This window comes from Vipera berus (genome assembly GCF_964194415.1).
Source record: "Vipera berus genome assembly, chromosome: 4".
Taxonomy (NCBI): Eukaryota; Metazoa; Chordata; class Lepidosauria; order Squamata; family Viperidae; genus Vipera; species Vipera berus.
Genome location: NC_138206.1, coordinates 87,228,342 through 87,245,963, shown reverse-complemented (window position 1 = coordinate 87,245,963; position 17,622 = coordinate 87,228,342). Strand labels below are relative to the sequence as shown.

General features: G+C 35.4%; 2 protein-coding genes across 2 annotated transcripts; one reads left to right on the top strand and one right to left on the bottom strand.

Annotated features, from left to right (window-relative positions):
• Positions 1 to 349: 349 nt before the first annotated feature.
• On the top strand, positions 350 to 763 carry LOC308667250 (histone H2A type 1-J-like; the record flags this gene model as incomplete). Its single annotated transcript, XM_081326390.1, has 1 exon — positions 350 to 763. The coding sequence occupies one exon, from the start codon at positions 350 to 352 to the stop codon at positions 761 to 763; it is 414 nt and encodes a 137-aa protein (XP_081182516.1).
• A 5,528-nt stretch (positions 764 to 6,291) lies between these two features.
• On the bottom strand, positions 6,292 to 16,746 carry NMS (neuromedin S; the record flags this gene model as incomplete). Its single annotated transcript, XM_081326389.1, has 11 exons — positions 6,292 to 6,330; positions 6,851 to 6,892; positions 8,218 to 8,253; positions 8,946 to 9,020; positions 10,204 to 10,257; positions 10,342 to 10,368; positions 10,449 to 10,508; positions 11,500 to 11,550; positions 11,825 to 11,880; positions 15,605 to 15,659; positions 16,423 to 16,746. 11 exons carry the CDS (start codon positions 16,744 to 16,746, stop codon positions 6,292 to 6,294), a joined length of 819 nt encoding a protein of 272 aa, XP_081182515.1.
• Positions 16,747 to 17,622: the final 876 nt, after the last annotated feature.

The window sequence follows — 17,622 nt, the reverse complement described above, 5'->3', positions numbered from 1 at the left end:
GTTAAAAAAGTTAAATCTTGATAATTTATTCTTCTTCTAATGCAGTTGATACATTTTATGTCATTCTGAAAATATTTGCTAGCTTTTTCCAAACTTAGTGAACCTGATAACATCACTAGCAAAGCTGTTCCATTTACCTTGATTATCTTTCAATAGAAAGGTGGAAGTATTTCTTAAGTACTTCTTTCTTTTATAGAAATATGGTAACGGGGATGTGTATACAAATCTTACTTGTATTAATGTTTAATGGCTAGTGCTTAAGTTTGTTAGCAGAATCTATTAGGCTCTGTTCAATTGCAGAGTTAAATTGAAATAATGAAGGAAGGTATTCTTTGTTTATAGAACCAGAATGTCTGGGCGTGGTAAGAAACATCCAAAGCCTGCACTGCCTGCCAGAAGCAGCAAGACTAAAAAATCTGGCTTGCACTTTTCTGTGTCCCGAGTTCACAGGTACCTAAGACAGGGCCGTTATGCTGAAAGAATAAGTGCAGGAGCCTCAGTGTATCTGACCGCAGTCTTGGAATATCTGACTGCAGAGGTCATGGAATTAGCTGGGAATGCTGCTCTTCAGAATAAGAAGCAACGGATTGGACCACGCCATATCCAGTTAGCAATAAGGAATGATGATGAGTTGAACAAGTTGTTTGCAAATGTGACCATTCCTGAAGGAGGAGTTCTCCCCCACATCCAAGCCCCTCTTCTTCCTAAGAAAACACCACATCTTAAAGAAACCAAAGGAGATGATCAGTCCCAGGAATTCTGAAATATTCTACATCTTATTTTGCAAGGACAATCTTTGCTAAAAGGGAAAGACTGGAAATTGGGGTGGTGGGGTGGTGTAGCAGTTTCCACTGGTTATCCCCCAATTATATATGGGCCACACAGTCATCAAAAGATAAATAATGTCCACCTAGCTCTAACATAAATGACCTTTAGTCCTGAATGGGGTGGAGAACTAGTGGTATACCTCTCTATTTCCAAACAAACTAAATATCAGTGATCATCATTTATAGTGTTATGGGAATCTTGCTGCAGAAGGAATAGATGATGTCTTATGTTAACCTGACTATCCTCAGGTTGGCACTCTTCAGATATGTAATTCTAACTTAAGTGGTTTTCCCTGGTTTTTTTCACCAGCCTGTAAGTAAAATGATCGGTACTGGCAAAACCATTTTGATATTCATCAAGGTTTTGCCCCCAGATCAGCACTTTAAATTTACTTACTTGCATTAAGGATTATGATTGTGAAATAGAACTGTAGTTACATTCTTCCTTGCATTTATATTCTTAGTTTTTATGATGTGGGAACTAATTTGCTTTTACTTCATGTACCTTTAGATGAGTTGCTCATCTCAGACGTTTGTCATTGAATTGATAAAAATTCTGTTGGCTTCATCCTGTTGGCTTCATCTAATACAGGTCTTTATGTACTTCATAATTAAAAATGTACCTCACTTGCAAATGTGTCCAAAAAGGTTTATAACTAAAAAACAGAGAACATGCTTTTCATGTCGAAGCTCCCAAGTTGAATCTCTGAGACCCATGGTTAGAGTTATCAACAATGCTGGTCTAGATAGATCAATATGGATGCTAGTCTAGATGGATCAATAATCTCAAATTGTGCTAATCCATAATGTGGTTTGCTTGGTTCTGGTTAAGTTTGTTCTGTGTGTCCATCCTGTTTTGTTTTAAACCATGGCTGGATACTAAGTGAACTTTGGCAATATAAGGCAGCTTCCTATTTCTAGATGCTTCGTTGAGCTAGATTCTAGAACAAGCTGCATCTATAAGTCTATGAGCAAGCATGCAGAAGTGAAGCGATGAATGTTGGATCTGGTATTAAAAGTAAATGGAAGCATCTCATAATTGCTTTGTCTTCCTAAAATGACTTTAGTAATGTTGGGTTGATATGAATATGTAAATGTATTCTGTGGATATTGAGTGCTTTCAGCAGATTAAGGAACTCCAAGTAACATTAGATGGCACAGCAGTCATAGTTCAAAATTAATTATAGTATAAATATATTAGAATCCAATACAATTTTAACCATGTGAGTTCATTCCAATGATGTATAGTTGTTCCCAAATATACAGTATTTGTTTAAACTTTATACTTTATTTATTTGGTCAAGTGTGGTTAGGCACAGAAGAAATTGTCTCCGATATAGAAGCAACAGAGTATAATAGTACTAAGTATACAGCCAATAAAAGGGATAAATAATACTGCAACCACACCCTATGGGTTAATATTACATATACATTAAATAAAAAACTTAATAGTCACTGTATTTTGTCAGCTGCAAAAATTAGGTGTTCAGCAGAGCGATGGCATGAGGGGAAAAACTTGGCATACAATGCCCTATAGTGGCATCCCAAGGAAAGGAGTTGAAACAGCTGTATGTCTACATGTCCATACAACTTCAATATATATATATATAGTGAGGAGATAAAATTAATTCAGTTTGGCTTTATCACCTATAACTTGAATTCCTATTTTGTTAAGTGGTTAGGATTGCATTAGAAAAAATTGCCTTTGAAATCGATGCATTGTATGTTCAGGGTATGGATTACCTATCTTGAAGTTTCTTGCAAGCAAATTCTGGAACTTCCAAAACTTTTTGTGACCTATCAGTAGAAACAAATATAATATTTGATCCTCAAGCTAAATTTTATTTTTTATTTTTAGTTTGGTATATTTAGCAAAATGTGGCTTTTTTGATTAATCTAAAATTGTACTTTCCTAGCCAAATGCACTCTAAAACAGGATACTTTTTCCATCCCTTGAAAATTAAACACATTTATCACCTTGTCAATATCCACCTGCAGCCACACAAGACTGAAAAAAGTTTGGAGTTCTGTCTACAGGTAAGTCCTCAACATACAATAATGCATTGAATAACTTTTCAAACTTATAATAGCATTGAAAAAATGACTTATGACAGTTTTTTTCACACTTGTGACCATTGCAGCATCCACTTGGTCACATGATCAACATTCAGAAGCTTAGTAACTGACTCATATTTATGATGGTTGCAGTGTCCTGGGGTCATGTTATCAACTTTTACAACCTTCTGACAAGCTTGTACATCAATGGGGAAGCCAGATTCACTTAATAACTCTGTTACTAACTTAAGAACTGCAATGATTCATTTAACAACTGTGGCAAGAAAGGTTATAAAATGGGGCAAAAGTCACTTAACAAATGTTTCACTTAGCAACATAAATTTTGGGGTCAACTGTGCTCGTAGGTTGAGGACTACCTGTACTTAGTGGCCTAAGAATGAATTTCCTGGAATCTCCAGGATGAAGGAAGATGGGGAGCGGGGAGTGGAGGCAGAGGGAATCAGTTTTTGGGAATCAGTTATATCTGAAAAGATAGGTGAAAATATTTATATACGTTGTGTTATGAACTTTGTTTCATATTTCATCTCAAAGTCTACCTTATTTCTCTGTACTATACAAAATGTACATTGAATCAAGTAATGGGTGGAAAATCATTAAAGAATGGTCTAACTTAGAAGAGAAATTTCCTGGTAGTGAGAATAATTGATAGTGGAACAAACGTTTCATCTCCATTCGGGGGGGGAACATCTTCAGTGCACTTTGAATTGTGCTCATCTATCAGAGCACTGGCCTTTAAATACCTATCTTTTTGATGTAAATTGGTATGGCTGTTATTTGTCTGGATGTTTCTGGGTCATGGTCTAGTTTTGGGCTGTTTGATTAGCTGGTTGTTGAGGCATAGTCCGGTTTATTGTGGGTGGGTGTGATTTTTGTTGCTGTGTGGAGTACCTGTTTGTCTGGTGTGGCCCAGCAACAATAACCAGCCAATCAAACAGCCTGAAACCAGACCATGACCCAGAAAATCTGAACAAATAACACCCACACGAATTTACATTACACAAAAAGGTATTTAAAGCCAGTGCTCTGACAGATGACCATAATTCAAAGTGCACTGAAGATGTTCTCCCAAATGGAGATGAAACATTTGCAGACAAATCGCAAATTTGATCGGAGATCAAACCAACAGCCCAACTACCAACCTGAGCTACTAATATACAAACACATCACAATCAGTGAAACAGCTTGCCTTTGAAAGTTGTGGTTGCTCCATCACTTAAAGTTTTCAATAAGAAACTGAACAGTCATTTGTTCAGAATGGCATAGGATTTCCTGCTTGAGCAAAGGACTGGACTAGAAGACCTCCAAGGTCCATTCCAATCTCATTATTCTATGCTAGGCAGGAAGATACTAATTTTATATATAATCTTGGCAAAGTCTGTAATATCATATTTCAACATCTGTCTTACAAGTAAAAAGCATTCATTTATAGCAGACATGCAACATCATGTGCTCAGCCTAAGCACTGTATTTTTGTAATTTTTCAGGCTTTTATCTTTCCCTGATTTATCAACCCATATGTCCCTAATGTTTGATTTTCTTTATGTCTTTTTTAGAGTAGTCTGTTTCCTCAGGAATGGAAAAAGGGTTTAACCTCTAGCCAAACAATTCTAACATATAATTAGGAGGTCTGCATGCCCATCTGCTCTGAAGCACTTCGTATATATCTCCAGACTGCATTAAAAAGATACTATGTAATTATTTTATACTCAATAGCATTTTTGTGCAACCTAAATTAATGTTTTCAAAGAAGAATGCAAATTTCCTTTTAAATGATCTCATTACTTTAATGTGATAGCTTTTAACATTGAATTAGAACTTAAAATGGAAAAAGCATGATATATTGGATTGTAACACAGTGAATATTCACTTTTATCTTCTAAATTTCATATTATTTGAGTTAGCCAACTTTAAATTTGATTTTTAGTTCTGAGTAATTTGTTTAATAGGTCATATGCAAATCTTTATAGTAACTAATTTAGAAATGAAGATAAACTGAAAAGATTGTCTATGAGCACTCACACAAATTTTTCAAACAAAATATATAGCTGCAAATTTATTGTACGTGATTTCACACGATACAGAACAATCTCTCTTAATATTCACAGACATACATCTTTTTTCATAGTATAAACTGATGGAGCAAATCAGCCAAACATGGATATATCTTCTGTAGAAATCTGAAAGGAATTACATTTTAAAATACATTCAGTCTTTAGAGGAATATAAATACTTAAAATAATCCAAACACACTTCCATATCACTATTTACACTAGAAATCTCTGATGAGATATCAGTTTGTATACCAAGATTGTATACAAGTATGCATAGCAAAACATCAACTCACATAAATGTTTATCGGTATAGACTTTTCTGTTGAGAGAATAAAATTAAATAAATAAATAAAAGGTGTAAAGTGTAACAAAGCCAGTGTGTTGACCTAGGGCCCCGAAGGGAAGCAAAGGAGTCAGCTGGCAAGGGAACAGTTCTTTAATCACTACCCAAGTTCCCACAGAAGCTGGAAAGAATTCAAGCAATGCACACACAGGCAAGACAGATAACACAAAAACAAAACGTAAATAGTCCTTTTAACTCTCGGCTTCCCTGCAGTCTGTAAGGAAAGACTCAGAAATGTCTTCTGTGGTTGTGAAGCAGGAGAACAACTGGTCTGGATTTCAAAGTGTCCAGGTTAGATAAGAGCACACTTCACTATCTCAAGATAACACGTTTGTTCCCAGCAAATGCCCCACCCCACAGCATCTCCTTATACCTTAGTCCCCAGGTGTGCCTTGTGAAGTGGGGCGGGATGCTCTCCTCCCGAGCAATTGAGCCTGCCTTCATTGTTTTCTCCTCCTCTCTCCTCTCCTTTCTCTAGGATCAAGGGGGGGGGCTTGCTCCTCACCTGCACTATGCCTTTCCTGTTCCGAACCTGAAGGGCCCTGGCCTGCCTCAACCTGCTCTTCCCTACAGTTCTCCAAAGCCACAGACACCCCCTCCTGGGCCTCAACAAAGCACTCCATATCTTCCTCTGAGTTAGGCTCAGACAGAGGCATGACAGCCAGCATATTGCTAAAGCTAAGAGAAGCATAGCATAGCAGTGCCAACAGCTCCTCCTGATGAATACGACAAACATAAGCAACACGAATAATACATTATAGGTAGGAATGGCCTTAATATGTATGATCATATAGATCACACAGATGATGCTATTAAAAATGATTCATGCAGGACAATTACAATGGCCAATGAAAATGCTACAAGGACTAAATAAACACAACAATTTGTTCCAAGCTGCATCTTATAACAAAATTTCAAAGGAAACAAAGCATGTTACTAAATGAATAAAGAAATATTATACTTATAAATAAATAAAAAATCACCTTCTAGTGGCCTATTGTTCATCAGTATCAACAGTTCTGCCATTTCTAGGCTGAAAATGAATAATAAGATGGTGCTTGATAGTATTCCTTATGAGATACCCAGTGGGGAAAAATCTTTGTACTAAGTTTGCAATAAAATTAGGCACTAGGACTAGGTAATAAGAAAGACGGGCCTATGCTTCAATTAATCCCTCCTTCACCATCCTATTGTATACTCCCTTATCATTTATTCCACTGAAATAATGAGAGTGCAATATTAGAATTGAACTAATACAAGGTAATACTTATTTTGGCTTCTTCCTCAGTCAATTTCAAAGGAGAAACTACTAAATATAATTATATTTTGCTATTATGCACAGAAATATTTTAATTGGTTTTTTTGCCTAGGCTATTTTATTCCTCATTAAGCTTTTAATTAGTACAATATTCTAGCTATTTAATTTTGGGGAACAGAAATTCATTTGTGTAGGGTTTATTATAGACTTGTTATAATCTATAAATATGGTCTCCAAGTCAAATATGTAACTCAAAGTCAAGTTTCTTCTTAAAAAGAAACAGAAAAAATATTACCCTGAAAAGAAATAAGAATCGTCCTAAATCATCCAAACCATCCTGTAAAATAAAATAAGAGAGATTTAATAAAATACTTCAAAACTCAGTATAAGTGAAAAGTTCTCAGATGTTATACTGTGTGTGACAGAAGAAGCATGAAGTTGTAAGTCACTTTAAGGGGATTCCAGATTTCAGGAAAAAGACAATTCTATAGGGAATCAGAGTCCAAAGAATATATGTCCCAGCAACAGACGTTAGCACCACAATCATCTGCAAGTCTACTTAAAACAATACCCAATACCCAAGTGTATATGTATATACTGTACATCTCTCTCTCTCTCTCTCTCTCTCTCTCTCTCTCTCTCTCTCTCTCTCCCTCCCTCCCTCCCTCCCCTTCAAATGAGGACAGTGGTCACAGTTATGTGTGCTCCTAGAACAGTGCATATTACACTACATTGGTTGTCAGTTTGTTTCTGGGTCCTATTCAAGATGCTTGTTTTAAACTTTAAAACCCTTCATGGCAAGGGCTGAGGCTATCTGTCTCCCCAGTTACTTCAGCTTGTCCTTTTAGAACTGTCAGAGAAAGGATGCTGCAGTTACCATCAGCTAGGGATTTACATTTTGTGGGTCCCCGGAGATGTGTCTTCTCTGCCATGGTGCTCACCTTAATGGAATATTCTTCCCTCCAAAATTAGATTAGTTCTCTTTTGATGTTCCAGAAGGCCCTCAAGACCTGTTCATGTTAGGAATGGGAAATTTACTTAGATGGTTCCATTGCTGAGGTGGCCATTTTTACCTTTTCTTGGCTTGGGGTTTATATATTTGTTTTTATACTATTTATTTCTTAATGTAGATTTTTAATTTTTTTATCTCTTATTTTTATATTTGTGGTTTTTATCTGATTGTTGTGCCATCCAGAGTCATTTTGGTGAAGTTGGTAACTATACTGATTTGATTAATAAATAATATATACCGTATGTATACCCACACATGTATATACCTAGAATGAGAACAAAAACTAAGGTAATACTTAATATAATTGCTCCCTATTTAGCTACTGTAATATTTTTCCCTCTGACATATTAAAAATTACAAATACTGCAAAGGAGCTGAAGGTTGTAACCAACATTTTGGAACTGCAAGTCTTCATCCTATAGCCCAAGGCAATAGTATATGCACACACAACAATGGGCTACAAGTTATGACAGAAGGTATAAGATTCAGGTCTCACATGCAATAGAAAACATGCTTCCTGGCATCTGTATCTTTAATTTGCTGAATGAGATAGTTGACAGTGTGATCAGTCAATCCAAATCCCCATCAAAAAGTTAAGAATTGGCAATAATATTCATATACAACAGTAATAACTGCATTTTTAACATTACCTTTTTCATGAATTCTGCTGCAGCAATCTGCAATTCCTGCAGGAGAGAACACATGTGAATTTCAACATCTGACTAAATGCCTTCAATTTTATATCCTGTTAGTAGTTGTTAGTACAAACATGCTTTGGTCTCTTAAACCAAAATGACACAGACATACTCCTGTCCTGAACATAAAATAATCTCAAATAGCAGTCATATCTTATATTCTTTTATTTGTGCTAGGATTTTTGCCCTATGTCTCTCTATTATTTACTGAATTTTAACCCAGTCACAAGTTATAATTGATCATTTTTATTTACTGAACTGGTTGCCAATTGATAATTATTCCAACTCACTTTAGACAAGTATTCCATCATATCATGAAAATACAGGGCATTATGCTCCTGTGCCAACAAACAAAATTGAACATGGGCAATATCTGGATTTAAAGCCTCAAGCATGAAGATACTGTCAAGATGCAATGCCTAAGTTTAGAATTGGCCACTACTCATAATAGGCATATCTACATTTATTGTTGTAACTGAGTTTAAATAAATAACAAAGTGCAATATGAAAAAGACTGGGCGAAATAGAAAGGATGGAATGTAGAAATAAAAAAACATCAAAGAAGGGAAGGGAATAGTATTTTTCTTTAGTAATTGCTCACAAGCTGATCACCTGACATATTGGCTAAAAAAAGAAATGTAAAATAACAGACACAAAGTAATATGGAATATATGAATGCATACTGGATTAAGGAATCTTTTCTTTCTTCTGTCCGAGAGCTTTGGAGCAAGGTTCATTAAAGGATGCAGAGGGAATGACTATAACAAAAAGATATTGTGAATGCTATTTTAGATATTAGAATATTAGAACAAGTAATATCTAAAATGTAGATAACAGCTAACTGGTTTGATGCATGAATATTTCTAATGTAACCATCCATAAACTGGAGTCTTTCAGAAGTCTGAAACAGACATATTGACTGGGGACAAGAGTTGCATGCAGATAAATCTGAGCCCACCTGAGGATGAAGCTGCATATTACATTACTTTGAGTCTGGATGTCTTGTTTGTGCTATGTTTCTATCTATCTCACTTACATTTGGTCTCTGCCTTTAGCTGACCCCTTGAAAACTTATATAAGGCCAGTGTTTATTGCTTCTTTTGTCACCAGCACAGTAATCACCATACTAGCCAACTTATTCTTCTTATTATTGACAGATATTAATGATATAGGTAGTGACTGATAATATTGAATGCATGTGGATACAGTTATGAATCATTAGAAAGGAGAATCTAAAGAACATTTTAGACCCAGATTGTTGGGGGCAATAAGCTGACTTTGTAATAATGCCGCTTGGGGGGGGGCAAAGCCCTAATAAGCAGGCATATACATAGAATGAAGGCTATTGCTAAGCACATTGGTTTGTGCTTAAATTGTAAGCCGCCCTGAGTCTTCGGAGAAGGGCGGGATATAAATGGGATTAAAATAAAAAATAAAAAAATAAATAACAAGGTGCAAGGGGCTTTATTCTGCATATTATATTACAGAAAGCTTTTGATAAACAGAAATTTATGCCATTGTTTGTAATCCAAAATCCATTTGGCTCATGAAACTAATGCTTTAATATATTTTTTTAGATCCTGAAATTAGAATATAAATTTCAGAAGACATCAGGCATCTGCAGCATACCAAGAGTTTTTCTAAATAATGAAAAATGCATTCTGCCATCACATGAAAAGCCGTTTCCTTTCCTTGCCAGCAGACAAAACCAAAACCTGGATTAAAAGGGAAAGAGTTTGCATTGCAATGTCACAACACCCATTTTGCAATTTGCCCCCACTTTGAAAACATCCATGGAAAATCCTTTTTATTTTACTTTACTGACATGCTGCTTAAAGGAGTTACAAATACAGTGAAGAGATATATGCTATTTTACACATCTTTTCATACTCTTTTGTATGTTAAAAATGTATAACAAATGAATATGTTAAAAGTACTAACCCCAGTTTTAAGTGGATATGTTGGGTCTTGAGGTCTAGAGTAGTGAAATAAAAACTGCATAAAAAGAGCTATTTTAGTATCTTATATTGTTTCAATTAAAATATGCATATCAATTCTATTTTAAAAATAAATACTTACTCTTTTATACAATTCCTGATTATTTTCCTAGGAAGGATAATGATGATCATATTAGATTAACAATAACTATTACCAACAAAATACTATGCAAGGAGAAATCACCTTACCTCATCTGTCTGCAGGCCGTCAAACATGGAGTTACAAAAATCCAAAAGTGCACTGGAAATCTGCAGGGAAAATGTATTTTAGAAACAATTCTGCTGTTGATGATATGACTTGAACTCAATCTTCCCTGAAATATTATTATCCATCCATGAGAACTAGAAATTTTGAGAGTTGTGGTTCAAAGGGAGAGTACTTTAGGATGACTATGATATATTTTTATAGATACAAGTTTTTTTAAAAAAATACAAATATTTTTAACTAATTTTAGTGACATGAGTGTTAAATTAATATATTAATAAGAGCAGCCAAATCCAAAACATTTATATTATTTTTGATAATTCTCACAGTTGTTTATTAATAAATATTTTGCCATTTTCTATACTTTATGGCATCATTTATGAACATAACATTACAAAAAAGTATTGTGAAGAAACAGTTTAAAACGTGAAACACATTAATTATTCATCCTTTACCTGTTGCATGATCACTATAAAAATAGACTGGAATGTTAAAAGACATACTAGTGGAATGTAAAGGTTTACAATAGTTCACTTTTCAGATGTATGATCTATAAAGTAGCCAATAGTTGTCAGACAGTCAAAGAAGAGTTTAAATAAATAACTTTTAATACTTTTAAATATAAAATTACTTTTTGGACTCACAATCAGGCACTATGACTAAATGTTAGATTATTCCTTATGTTGTGTTACTTTCACACTGCTTCTTTTATGTGGAATTGTGGTTCCAACAATGTTAGTTGATTAGAAATACCCATATCCAAATGATAGATAGATTGGAAAGTGTAGTTAGATAATATGAAGTAATTTTATATGTATGGATAGGTTGTGAAATAAAACAATTTTACTGAAAATTGCTTAAGAAAAAACAAGTGCTTAAGTTTCAGCATTAGAGAAGGACAAATAATTTACATGAATTATTTGCTTGAAAGAGCTTTATAGGAAAAAAAATAGTATGGGGTGAATATGCACACATTTTTTAATGCATCAATATTGATGAATACTCTATAATTCTAAATTAATTATACATTTTTACCTGGGGTTGTTCAAAGAGTTCTGTCCACTGATTGAAACATAGTGCCAGTCTCTAGAGCAAATGTACAAAAAAGGAAACTTCTAATCTAGATAAAAACTTGTGCAAAAGATTATATTTACAAGCGCTAACATTATTTCATATGTAGTCCACATTTGTGTACTTTGCTCCTATAACAATTCATTTATTTACATGCATTTGCATACAGCAAACACTACTGTACATGGCCTTTCCTCTCTAACTGCAGTAGAATACATATTTTCCATAGATGTCCTATTATTTATATTTTTCTGGCAGAGACGTGGAAAATATGTTAAATGTTATATACCTCATTTTTAGGAACATTTGATTCATCCTGATAGCGGGCAAAAGTCTGAGGAAATCCTGTTAACATGAAATAATAGGTAAGAACTGGACTGATTTAATCTGAATTAACATAAAGAAAATGCATATACTCCTGAAGAAACTTGTATATTATAGATCAAACAAAATCCTTTCATCAGAGAATCATATCACTTCCTTTCCTAGAACTTTAAATTTGAATTTACCATTTAAAAAGTTCATTCTGTAATTAACTCCTACCCTCACTTATAAAAGAACAAAAACCTTTAAATTGGGATGACAAAAAGAAGCCAATATTATGTATTTGAGAAGGAAGAAGAGAAAGAGAATACATCCTCACATATGAATGCACACTGACTTTAAGGACTTGTGACCTGGTTTTAATTAATTAATTTTCATGAATTGTTTCAACCAAAACTTCTATCTAAAAAATTCTCCATAGAAAAAGACATGGCTACCATGTTCTATTTAGGACCTTAGATAGCTCAGAGATATACAAACTTATAGGAAGTCTGCAGCCAAAGTTTAGAAGCGATCTCTCTAAATACTATGAGTCAAGGAAAAGCAGTATATCATTTATTTAGTACAAGAGTTGTATCTCTTACGATAAAGTTCTTAAAACAAGAATTCCATTTTAGGTCTTTGACTTATAAAGCTGTGATTAAAATCTTTAAAAAAACCTTATAGAAATAAAAAGCACACCTTACACAGACAGGATATCTACAAAGTGGACTTAATTTATACAGTAAATCACTCAAAGATCTAAGATTTAAGACACAAACATCTTAAATCAATATGGAGCAAGAATGATTCTTACCTGAAGTGAATTGTCCTGTGCAAAAGCAGATCACAAAGAGCAAATGGAAAAGAGAAAATGACTGTTTCATTTTCATCCACCAAATCAAACCCAAACTTTTCTGTATCGCCAATTCAAGTTCATGAAGCAGCCAGGTTGCTACTAACTTTTCTATGCCTAGTCTAAACTCGAGAGACATCTTAATTTGCAATACTGAAAAAAGAACCAATCAGAGCCTCACACTATCCTCGTTTTCTCATTAAGCTTCATGCTGTGTCTTTATTTAAGAAGTAAGGTTTCCCCCCATCAACTCTCAGCAAGTCTACCAATTAGTTAGATCGCTATACACAGAATGAAAGGCCCTTAAAAGGACAGAGAGAGGGGGACTAGGACATAGCTAGGTGGGAAGGGGAAGTGCCTCTATAATTTTCTGGTGAAATAGTGTGGTTCAAATAAGCAGTCCCAGCAGGAGAATTGAATACAGACTTAATCATACTTCCAACAGACACTGAAATCAGTTTCTATATTAGTAGTAATAAAGTTCCAATTATTTCAGTGGTTGTTTACTAAATATAAATAAATTTGAATCTAACCCAGGATTGGTTGGATAATCTAATCACAGAGACACACACTCATACCTAGGCATGGTCTTCAAAGGAATAAATAAAAGGGGAGGAGGACAATATAAATCAATTATATGGTCCTTTTAGCTATATCTTTAATTTAGAAACAATCTGAGTATTAAAACTAGTTTCAGACAATAAACAAACAATAAACATAGAAGAAACATTGTTAACAATAAATTTTAATAGACAATTCATTCTGAATTTCATATCAATAGAGAAATATAGTGTTTTTAAAATCTGACTGTTATTTTTATTGTTATTTTTAAAACCTGTCTGTTATTAAGGTTACTTGAGGGTTTCACTGTATAGTATATGTTAAAAAAGCAAAAAGGAAGCAAGTTATTATTTGTAACCCACAGAGCTTTTTTTCTCATAGAATGCCCAGAACAGAGTTCCGGCACCTTTTTTGGATGGAACCTTGTAGGATAGGCAAGGTGGGCTGTATGATGGTTGTGAGTTCCGGCACCTTTTTTTTTTTTTACAAAAAAAGCACTGATAATTCAACAGGTATACCCCATTGGTATGGAATTGGACATGTGGAGTTCTAATAGTGAAATGGGCAACATATAAATTTAATAAATAAATTAAATTAATGTATTTAATAAATACATTAAACTTGACATCTCTGTTCCTTTAATAGTTTCTTCTTTAGCTGAAAGTAGAAAACCCATGATCTGTTGGATCATCCTTTCAGAGATATTTCCTTACTTAAACAGAGAAACAGAATGACCATGAGTAGGCAAAAAAGCAGTGGAAGGTGGAGTCATCTTCTGACTTCTGCCAGCTTCCCCAATGACTTTGTGGGATGCTTTCAGGGAATGTCAGAAATGACAATTATGTAACTATGGTTAACTGTGGCAATGCTGCAACAGCCACCACTTTGTGAACACAACTGGTGTAAAGATTCTTGAAATTTCAATTACACAAGAGTAAAGAATCCCATATTTTGTATCCATTCTTTATGTTAGCAGATGTGACGTACTTTGATTCAAATATTTTTCCATATGATGCTAATTGAAGGTTACTAACAGACAGACAGTAGAGCTTTAGTAGCATATAGATAAGAATCATGCTTCATGCTATTTATAAAATGTAGTAGACTCCAAGAAATGCTTACCTCTTTGTTAATTTCTCCATGCAATAAGGTCATCATTCAAACTTCTGTTCTAGGTTCTCCTGCCACTTCAGTGATGACAATAGATCTGTAGATATCCCTCCCTCAAGAGTGGAAATGTAAAATCTGCTTTTCTTAGACTTTTTTTACTTACTCTTATTAAATTACTAACAGTTTAGTGATATAAATTGAATTGTAAATTACATCTTTCTTGTCGTTGGCTTACTAGCTAAGCAAAACAAATAGCAACTAGAAGAAAACAGCATGAAGAAGTAAAAAATTTTTTTAAAAAAATATGTTTTATTGACTTTTTAATATATTCACCTTAATATTTGGTAGTGTGTTGTCTGGGTTTACATTTAAAAAACATTCATTAACAGTTGGTATCTATAATTTATAATCCACATAATAGCTTTACTTGAATTCCTCTTTTCCCCATAATGTTCTCTTTTACCAACCTTAAATTAATACAATTCTTGTTGTTTTGGTAAATAACAATTGAATATAAAAAAAATTTCTAATATTTCTAGAGATAATAATCACATCAATATAATATTTCTTTTCTATCTAGTCATTCTGGTTGCCTCATCATAGATCCTGTTTACAGTTCTTATTTACATTTGTTTTCCCCACAATGTTCAAGACATTCTTACTGGTTAAGATTTTCTAAAAGTTAATTACATTTAAATATTTAAATATATTTTTTCTCATGTAAAATATTTTCTAATCTAAACTATAGTAAAGTTAAGAGCGAAAGCAGATGCTTAGAATAGCAGGAAAGAGATAGATTGGCAATTGTTAATAGTGATAAAGTGGCTATAACAATTATAATATCCATTGATTAAGTAGTTACTGAGTTTTGAAAATAGTGCATTCAGAGTAAAATATGTATTACTTTCGTTGTTTCTTTTGAGAATCAAATCAAAACTTTACAACAATCATTGACCAGAAATACAATATACTAAAAAAAACTTAATAAAACATTTAACAAATACTCTTTGTAAGCAAGGTTACTAAATCTCTACAGAAAATTATTCTGTCCCACCATGGTGACAGTGTATTTATTCTGCTAAATAGAAAATTTTGCCACAGATTTGGCAACTTTGGGATTTCTTACATGGAATTATTCAGTATGACCAGGAAGATTAAAAGAAAATAGCTGGAGTAGTTATGTTTGCAAATCAGAATAAAAGACACATTTAAAAATATGGTCCATGGTTTCATTTCTACCTGATCCACAGTCTCTGTGACACTGGGATATTTTAGAATCTGTCCTCCAGGATGGCTAAATGGAGAATATTAAAGCAAGTCCTGAAAAAAAGGCCTATCTATAACTGGTCTGTAAGAATACAATTACAGTATTTTGCGCTCTCTTGTTCTATCCCAGCCTCCACGAATACTGCTCAACTGCTTACTTATGAGGAAAAACCCCTTTCCATGGAACAAGGCAGGACTTGATAAGATAAACCACTTTTATTTTGACACAGCTTTTATGGAACAAAACTCCAACCAGTCCTTTAGCTGTTGAAATGAACAAGATCAGTCTCTGAGTTCTCAGCTGGAATGCTCAAGGTTTGAGTCACTCAAACACACAGAAATCTGACAAACTTGATTAAATATCCAAGAATCGTGAGGCAAGAAATCCAACAACAGAAGCACAAAGCCATAGCACGAAAGGTTGCCTTCAGCAACCAGCCCCTCCCATACCTCCCCTCTTTATAGTCTAGCCAGACTGTGGATTCTTAGAGTCTTTTACTTTTCCTGGAGAACCGCTCCAACGCCCTCCATTCTCCTGCACGCCTTTCCTCCCTGCATATCTGTGCATCTAGAACAGGCCCTAGCTGCTCCTCATCTTTACTCAGTTCAGGCCACCAACCCAGCTGTCTTTCTGCCTGAGTGTGAGTAGATGGGCCCGGTGTCACATCTAGCTCTGAGTCTTTGTGCTCCTCAGAGCCTTCCACAGACTCCAATGTGACCCCAGGCAACCCTTCCCCCTCATCGGATTAATCTGACTCAGCTGCCGGATCTGCTGGCAGGTGAGGACTCACAACACTATCCCTCACTGCAGGACCTTTCTCTCGGGTCTGACAGGCCGGATGCGGCCGTGAAGGGAATTGTTCATGGAACGCCATCACCAAGGCAGGAACATGCACAGTGGTCATGTCCTCCCAGGTGAACTCCTTTAGTCCATAGCCCTTCCACTCAATCAAATATTGGAATCGACCTTTTAACCAATGGGAGTCTTGAATACTGGTGACCTCATATTCAGGAGTGCTGTCTCTGTCCTGCTGTTCTGGTGGGGAACATTCTGATCGGCGAAGCGGACACGCTGGTTGTTCTGGGACCAAGAGGGACCAGTGAAATGTTCCCATGATGAACGTGGCAATGTTAACCGATAAACAAACAGATTAATGATGGCTTCAATAAGGAAAGGGCCTAGGTACCAGTGATCCAGTTTCTTGGCAGGCCAGTCTGACAAAAGGTGCCTGGTTGACAGTCATACCTGATCTCCCACAGCTAACGCAGGCATATCTTGCCGACTTTCTTGTATTCCACCTTGGCCGTATCTAATTGCTGCCGCACCAATTGATGGATAGCCTGTAACTTGGTCAGATATTCATTAGCTGAGGGAACTGGCGCATCAATCTGAGAGAGGGCAAAAAACCCGGGGATGATATCCTACATTGCCCAGGAATGGTGTCATACGTGTGGAGGTGTGCTGTGAGTTGTTAAAAGCAAACTCAGCTACTTCAAGATAGTCTGCCAATTGTCCTGTTGTTAATTCACGAAACAGCACAAATATTATTCTAAATTCTGATTACTTTCTCAGTCCTACCATCCATTTGCAGATGATGTGCCGACGACAGGCAGATTTGTACGTATAGGGCCTTCATCAGCCCTTTCCAGACATGGGCCATAAATTGAGCCCCTCTATCCGAAATGACCCTATCAGGGAGGCCATGCAGCCAGAAAACATGCTGGATGAACATGCGAGTGGTGGCACAGGCTGACGGCTGACCCGGTTCTAGGAACAATAAATCTGCGGGTCGTGCATCCGGAGTCACACCAAGCCCAAGCCCATGGGGAAATGCAGGTCGGAGGTTATGTAAAACTGAATGGCCTCCTCATGAGAGTTGATGGCCATACCCAATGGTTGCGTGGCAGCCTTAATGGGCCCAGACAGGAGCAATCAGCCATCAATAGTCTCCATTAACAGAGGCGGTTCCACCGGGCATTGGAAAACAGTC